This window comes from Quercus lobata, chromosome 3 (genome assembly GCF_001633185.2).
Source record: "Quercus lobata isolate SW786 chromosome 3, ValleyOak3.0 Primary Assembly, whole genome shotgun sequence".
NCBI classification, from domain to species: domain Eukaryota; kingdom Viridiplantae; phylum Streptophyta; class Magnoliopsida; order Fagales; family Fagaceae; genus Quercus; species Quercus lobata.
Genome location: NC_044906.1, coordinates 6045428 through 6052675, shown reverse-complemented (window position 1 = coordinate 6052675; position 7248 = coordinate 6045428). Strand labels below are relative to the sequence as shown.

Below are 7248 nucleotides of genomic sequence, written 5' to 3'. Positions count from 1 at the left end.
ATACCTGAAAGAATGATTGTGAATCCTGAGAGTGGCAATTTACTACCACTACATGTCTTATATTTTGGGGAAGCCTTATAATTTCCCGAAACTCATTGCAATATCGAATAAGAAGTGTATGTAATCTCTCACATTTGCTCATGCTTTCTGGGAGGGTAACAATTTTGCTCTGGAAGATGTATAACTCTTCAAGTGTGAGGGAGCAACAATAATTCAAAATAAAATCTATTTCTGAGCGAATTTCAAAAAAATTAAGACAGCTGTTTCAAGCTTGGAAAAACATATTTGGAAAAGCAACCAAGAGAATTGCACAGTGGCTGTCTATCAATCTCCACATCCTTTAGAAATATGAAATTGCCAGAAAGTTCAAGCCTCTCTATATGTAAATTATAGATGCTACATGGAAGATGTGCCTGTCCTCTGAAACAAATTGTTAAAATTAAGTCCTTAAGCCCAATCAAATTCCCAAATGACAGAGGCAACTCATTGGTACAGTTCCCCAGATGTAAAGATTTTAAATCTTTCATTTCGTGCAAGATATTGGGGAACTTCTTAAGCCTATTGCAGAGTACAAGATTAAAAGATGTAAGAGATTTCATTGTGAGACAGCTTGGAAGAGTTTCAAGTTTATGGCAACCCCCAAGGTCCAACACTTTAAGCTTATCAAGATGCCCCATGGAGTCATCAATCTCAACTAAATTTCGACACCATCTAAGATTCAATTTCGTTATGTTTGGGGTCATTGATAAGTCAGGTATTTTTCTAATCAATTTGCACTCACTGAAGTCCACATATGTTAGGGATGCACAAATCTGCAGAAAAAAAAATTTGAAAGTTAGAACATGGTTTACTCTTTAAAGAAGTATATATATATATATATATATATATATATATAAATAAATAATAAAAACTTTAAAAAATAATAAAAATAATAATAATTTATAAATGCTAATGATCATACCTGCTTAAGTGGTTCCTCTAATCGGTTAAAAGGCATGTTGAGCACAACCAGTTTTTTAGGAAAAAAATCAGATGGCCACGAAGAAAAAGGATATTCACACCAATCAAGCAAGCTTAATCCATTGGGAAGACATTCAAGGGGTCCATCGCAACAATGTACATTACGAATCATAAGCAATTTAAGATTTTTCATCTTACAAAATTGTGTCTTTAATTGCACCTCTTCTGGTTCCGGTTTAGGCGACCACAATATTATGCTTCGAATTTTATCTAAACCCTAGTTGAACAAAAGGGTATGTGAATCGCCAAAAACTATAACAATTATCAAATTTTAAACAAAACCATATTGAGAATAAATAGAAGAAAGGAAAAAGGAAGTAAAAGGAGAAAGTGAATCAAAACAACATGCATACCATATTTTCAGTTACTACATCAAGAACTTCCTCAAAACACCATAGTCTGCTACGTTCTTCGGGCTCTTGTGGTGCTTCTCGTCGAACAATGTTCTTACCCATTTGTTGTAGTAGATCATGCATCAACAAATATTTATCTTTACCAACAGTCACGAGACACTTTTCAATAAGTTTTTGAATACCATATTCTGGGTTCAAACCACATGCTTTCAATACATCCCTAATCATATCATAATTCATGTCATATCCTTTGAAGAAACATGCAATATCAAGGAAAATATTCTATTCATTTTCATTTAATCCTTCATAACTTCTTTTCAGTATTTTTTGAATTTCTTCGTGAGGATTTGTTTCAATAATCTAAAGCATCTTTCCATTCATTTATAGTTTTTCCACACAAATCAGCGCCCATTACTTTTAGAGCTAGTGGAAGGCCTTTGGCATAATGTATAGCTTTTTTCTCAAGTTCCAAATAATCTTCATAGAGCTTGTTATCTAGGAAGGCATGATTACGAAAGAGTTTAGTAGCTTCATATTCATTTAATTCCTTAACCCCATAGTCATAGGTTGAAAGACCATTTCGCTTAACTAGCAAGCTTTTATATCTTGTTGTCATAATGATTCTACTTCCAGAAGCAAAGCAATCACATTGTCGGAGCAATGTTTCTATCTGGTACGTATTATCCACATCATCATTCATCAAGAATGATAAGAAACCTCTTTAAGGAAAGAATTTCATTTATCATTTTGGTTCCTCTAGATACATTATTCACCTTCAAAATCTTATTTTGTGAGATATTAGAAAGAAGTTCCTCTTGTAAATGGATTATGCCTATATGTGTCTTTGACCTCTCTCTAACATTCTCTAGAAAACTTTTTGCTTTAAATTCATACGAAATGCTATTATAAATAGCTTTTGCAATTGTAGTTTTGCCTATTCCACCAATGCCACTGATCCCTATCATGCGAACATCATTTGATTCAATATCTAAAAGTTTTTCTAAGGTCTCCATGCGAGAATTTACTCCAACTGGGTATGTAGCAACATGTAATGGATTCCGGTATAATTTGGAATTTGATATCTCTTCAACAATTTGTTGGATAAATTCAGATTCAGTGTGGCTGCCATTCACATAACATTTAACACATGTAACGAGTTAAACAATAAATAATAGGAGTAAATAAAAGCATAAACTAAATTCAAGATGTGTATTTATTTATTTATTTTTTTTTTTGGCACGACGTTGCTTGAAAAGTCCGTTTAGATGAAGATGGGTTTCAAAGAGGCGTGGGTTGGCCTAATTATGCAATGTGTGACCACGGTTACTTACTCAATTTTGGTGAATGGTGAGCCTCAAGGGTTCATTCGTCCTTCAAGGGGGTTAAGGCAAGGGGATCCCCTATCTCCTTTTTTATTCTTATTCTGTGCGGAAGGTTTGAATGCTCTTATCTCTAAAGCAGCTTGTGATGGTGATATTAGGGGGTATTCTATTTGCAGAGCAGGTCCAAGAATCTCTCATCTTTGTTTTGCAGATGATTGTTTGTTATTCTGCAGAGCAACTCCTACGGAGTGTGCTCATATTCAACGTATTCTGGCATGGTATGAAGATGCATCTGGGCAATAGGTTAATTTTGATAAGACCACGGTATTTTTTAGTAGGAATACTTCTGAGGTGATTCAGGAAGAGTTGAAGGTAATGCTAGGGGTGCCTGCAATCAAAAGTTATGAGAAATATCTGGGGCTCCCTTCCTTTGTTGGGCGCCAGAAAAAGGCTTGCTTTAACAATATCAAGGAGCGGATTTGGGCTCGTATGCAAGGGTGGAAGGAGAAATTACTTTCTCAAGCCGGTAAGGAAATCATGATCAAAGCGGTGGTTCAGTCTAACCCTATTTATTCTATGAGTGTTTTTCGTCTCCCTATTGGTTTGCTCAAGGACATTGAAGCCATGATTCGGAAGTTTTGGTGGGGTTGTTCGGAAAACTCTAGGAAAATTCATTGGGTTCGGTGGGAGACTCTTTGTTCCTCAAAATCGGTTGGTGGTATGGGTTTTAGGGACCTACGAATGTTCAATGATGCTATGCTAGGAAAGCAAGTTTGGCGTTTGTTTCATGATAGGAATTCTTTGGTCTTCAAGGTATTTCGAGCAAAATATTTTCTGTCTGGTAATATCTTTGATGCTAAAGAATCTCCTAGATGTTCCTTCACGTGGCGGAGTATTTTGCAAGCCCGGGAGGGGGTTTTGAGGGGTGCTCGTTGGCGGGTGGGCAATGGGAAAGATATATCTATCTGGCAGCATCGTTGGCTTCCGTCTGTTGGTAGTGGTTGTGTGATTTCACCCCAACGGGACCAGTCCCTTCAAGTGGTTAGTGAATTGTTTCTACCCGGAACTAGGAGGTGGGATGAGGAATTATTAGATTGTAATTTTTATCCGTGGGAGGCTGAGATAATTAAGGGTATTCATGTAAGTCAGGTAGTGGATACAGATACGCTAGTTTGGCCCTTGACGCCTGATGGTATGTATTCGGTTCGGAGTGCATATCGGCTATACAGTGAAATCAGTAGACAAGCGTTGCCAAGTTCTTCGACTGGGGAGGGGGACAAAAAGCTGTGGAACGGTATTTGGAAACTCCGGGTTCCTCCGAAGGTTCGCCATTTTCTTTGGAGAGTGGTCCGTGATGCACTGCCTACAAAGATTAATCTGTTGAAGCGGAATGTAGTGGCTGATGGTGTGTGTGAGCTCTGTCGTGAGTCAAATGAGGACACTCTTCATGCTTTGTGGTTATGTGATACGGTGAAGGCCATTTGGATGTCTGATCAGAGTTTCTCATTTCTGCATTCCAAGCGTTTTTCTAGTTTTGCTGATGCTCTCTTGCTTCTGCGTAAGGATGCTTCTCACGGGTTGGTGGAGTTTTTCGCTATGGTTGCATGGTGCATTTGGGAGCGTCGAAACAGGGTAAGGTTGGGGCAGAAAGCTTGGGGGATTGGGGAGGTGTGTCGGCATGCTTCTGATCTATTGAAAGAATTCCATGATGTGCATAAAAAGGTTCCCCGACTGGCTGTCTACAGCAGTGATTCTCGGTGGAAACCGCCGGCTTCTGGTGTGTATAAAATAAATTTTGATGGAGCTTTATTTGAGGAGCAGGCTTGTGCCGGGCTCGGTGTGGTAATAAGGGATTCAGCTGGACTGATCATTGGTGCCTTGAGCCAAAAAATTAGATACCCAGGTTCTGTGGACATGGTGGAGGCTTTTGCTGCTAGTCGGGCCGTTGTCTTTGCCAAGGAGCTGTGTCTTCAGTCTATGGTGGTGGAGGGTGATTCCTTACGGGTTATTCAAGCTTTAATTGATGATAGGCCTTCGAGGACTATGTTTGGTAATGTTATCGCTGATATTCATAGTTTAGTTTCTAACGTTGATTGTAGTTTTTGTCATGTTAAGAGAGAGGGAAATAAACTTGCTCATGCCCTCGCTCGTAGAGCAGTTGCATCTGCTGATTCTGATGTGTGGTTAGAAGAGCTACCACGTGATTTGGAGGATATTTTTCAGTTTGATTTACATTAATAAATGTTCTTACTGGTTTCTCAAAAAGAAAAGATGAAGACATGATCTTGTTGGGATCCCACTACTTTGAAAAAATGCAATAAGTTTTTCTTTTAAATTTTTGTAAATAATATGCGGTGAAATTCCTAATTAATAATGGTAAGAAATTTTAATATTAAGTTGTTTTATTTCCATCATTAACATTTAACATGCAGATAAGTAGCTTGGTAGAAGATATGACAAGAAAAGAATACTTTCATAATTGAGTAAACTTGTCGAAAATCCATGCAATGCATGGGAAAACTTTGCCTCAAAGTATGTTAGTCTCAAACTGAAACAATAAACTTGGTTTCTATAGGATTTTGATCTTCACTATTTACATTAAAAGGAATCGAGTAAGTAGGAAAATGTTGAAGAGGATTCATAGAAATGAACATCTAAATAAACATATATTTGCTGTAATAAGTAAAATAAGTATATATTGTTAGTCACAATAAGTAAATATATATATATATATATATATAGAAGAAATATAAATTAGGAACTAACAATAAAAAAAAGTAGTACATTTTACCGTAAAAAGATTACATATGGCATACCCTTGTTGCTCATGAATTTGATTGAGTGAACATATCATTGATTTTGCCAATGAAATTCCACTTTAAACTAAACCATGTAAATACAACAAGAAGACTTTAAAAAAAAAATTGGTGTGCATCTTACTAAAAGTTTTTGTAGTCCTCTCTAGTTTCTACCATATGGGATACCAAAATTATTTTTGCATCATAGATTTTATGCCAAATTTTTGTGGCTAGAATCCTATAAATTGTTTAGATTTTTAAAAGGGACAAATACTATCAGAATCTATGACCACAGTATCTCAATTGTTTGTCAATATCTAAACTTATGATCATCTTTACACTTATGATGAACCTACCACTTTCATACATTTGTGTAAAAAAAAAAAAAAAAAAAAAGAGTAAAAACTAACACTTGCAATTCGAAGGCGTCACAAACAATTTGGTCCAACTTGCTGTGAATTTCTAAATCGGTTGTAGGAGCATATCAAAAGTCATATCAACAAATTAGTCTTAATAAATGGTAGCATAGCGTCATAGAAAATTCAAAATTTAATAAGAATATAGTTTAACGCAATATGACTATTGTTGACTATGCCAAACCGCATATCATTTGACATTTTCTGTAACACAACAAGAGAAGCACTCATTATCTTAAAATACAATCCTTTCAATGTGTAGCCCATTGGTAAAATTGAATATCATCTTCAATTTGGGGAATACTAATATACCACTCAAAATAGAGAGAGAGAGAGAGAGAGAGAGAGAGAGAGAGAGAGAGAGAGAGAGAAGTTTTGGAAGAGGAAGAGTGTGAGAGTGCCTTTTTCGTGACACTTAGGCCCAAGGATCCCGGGCCTGAATGAAAAAGGGAAGGATTTGGTGAACCGGGCCTTGACTCACAGCAGCTAACGAGCTGTTTAAGAATCAAGTGAATGCAGAGAATACTCCTGACAATATAAAGAAAAATGACAAACAAGGATATCGAAGAGTGCCAAAAATTAACAACGTAAGTTCAGAAGGAAAGAAAAACAGGATTAGCAAGACGATAAAAAAAAAGTGCTGTGGGGATCCTGGGAATTATGAAGCAGTGTTTCATTAATACATTATCTGTTTGATTACAGAAAGCTCACTAGGACGTGATACAAGGTCCAATCAAGCTCAAAAAATTGCAGCCTTGAATGGCTATTTCAGCCTTCAAAACTTGCAAAGTTTGATTCTCGTTGAATCCGAGTATGTGCAATAGTGGCCTTTACAGGATACCGGGAAGCAATATTTGTTTTTCCCTTAGTATTTTTCTTTCTGCACAGATTTTTCTGATAGTTTTTCCTAGAGAATTTCTTCTTTCTTGTGTTTCTTTCTTTTTTTTTCGCTGCCTTCTTCACTACCCATCCCCTCCTTTTATAATGGAGTTTTCTGGGCTTTCCGGGGAACCGTTGGTTCCCCTGTTTTGTTCTTTTGCAAACAGAGCATGTCCTGTCCCCATCGTCTCTGTAAGTCCCTTTTCCGTTTTCTCTCATTCTTTCCTTCTCTTGGTTCTGATTCTTTCGAAAGCTTCTGGTTAGCCATCCTCTTCTGAACGTGCTGAGGTATGCCCTTCTTGGCATCCCCATTTCTGGCGTCTTCCTCTTTTCCCTTTCTTTCCTATTTGGGCGGAATCCTATTCTGCCATTTTTTAAAGTCATTTGTTATCATTCTTCTTCCCTGTCCTGGTTCCTCGAGGCCTTTTCTGTCTGTGCCATGAGAGGTCGCTCGCGTTTT

General features: G+C 37.1%; 2 protein-coding genes across 2 annotated transcripts; both read right to left on the bottom strand.

The window, feature by feature from the left end:
- Window positions 1-251: 251 nt before the first annotated feature.
- LOC115980189 (disease resistance-like protein DSC2) lies at window positions 252-1613 on the bottom strand. Its single transcript, XM_031102468.1, has 2 exons — window positions 1374-1613; window positions 252-812 (listed from the first exon to the last, which is right to left on the bottom strand). Exons 1-2 carry the CDS (start codon window positions 1611-1613, stop codon window positions 252-254), a joined length of 801 nt encoding a protein of 266 aa, XP_030958328.1.
- A 112-nt stretch (window positions 1614-1725) lies between these two features.
- Window positions 1726-2972, bottom strand: LOC115980188 (TMV resistance protein N-like). The gene is made up of 3 exons (XM_031102467.1): window positions 2941-2972; window positions 2147-2495; window positions 1726-2043 (listed from the first exon to the last, which is right to left on the bottom strand). The coding sequence occupies exons 1-3, from the start codon at window positions 2970-2972 to the stop codon at window positions 1726-1728; spliced, it is 699 nt and encodes a 232-aa protein (XP_030958327.1).
- Window positions 2973-7248: the final 4276 nt, after the last annotated feature.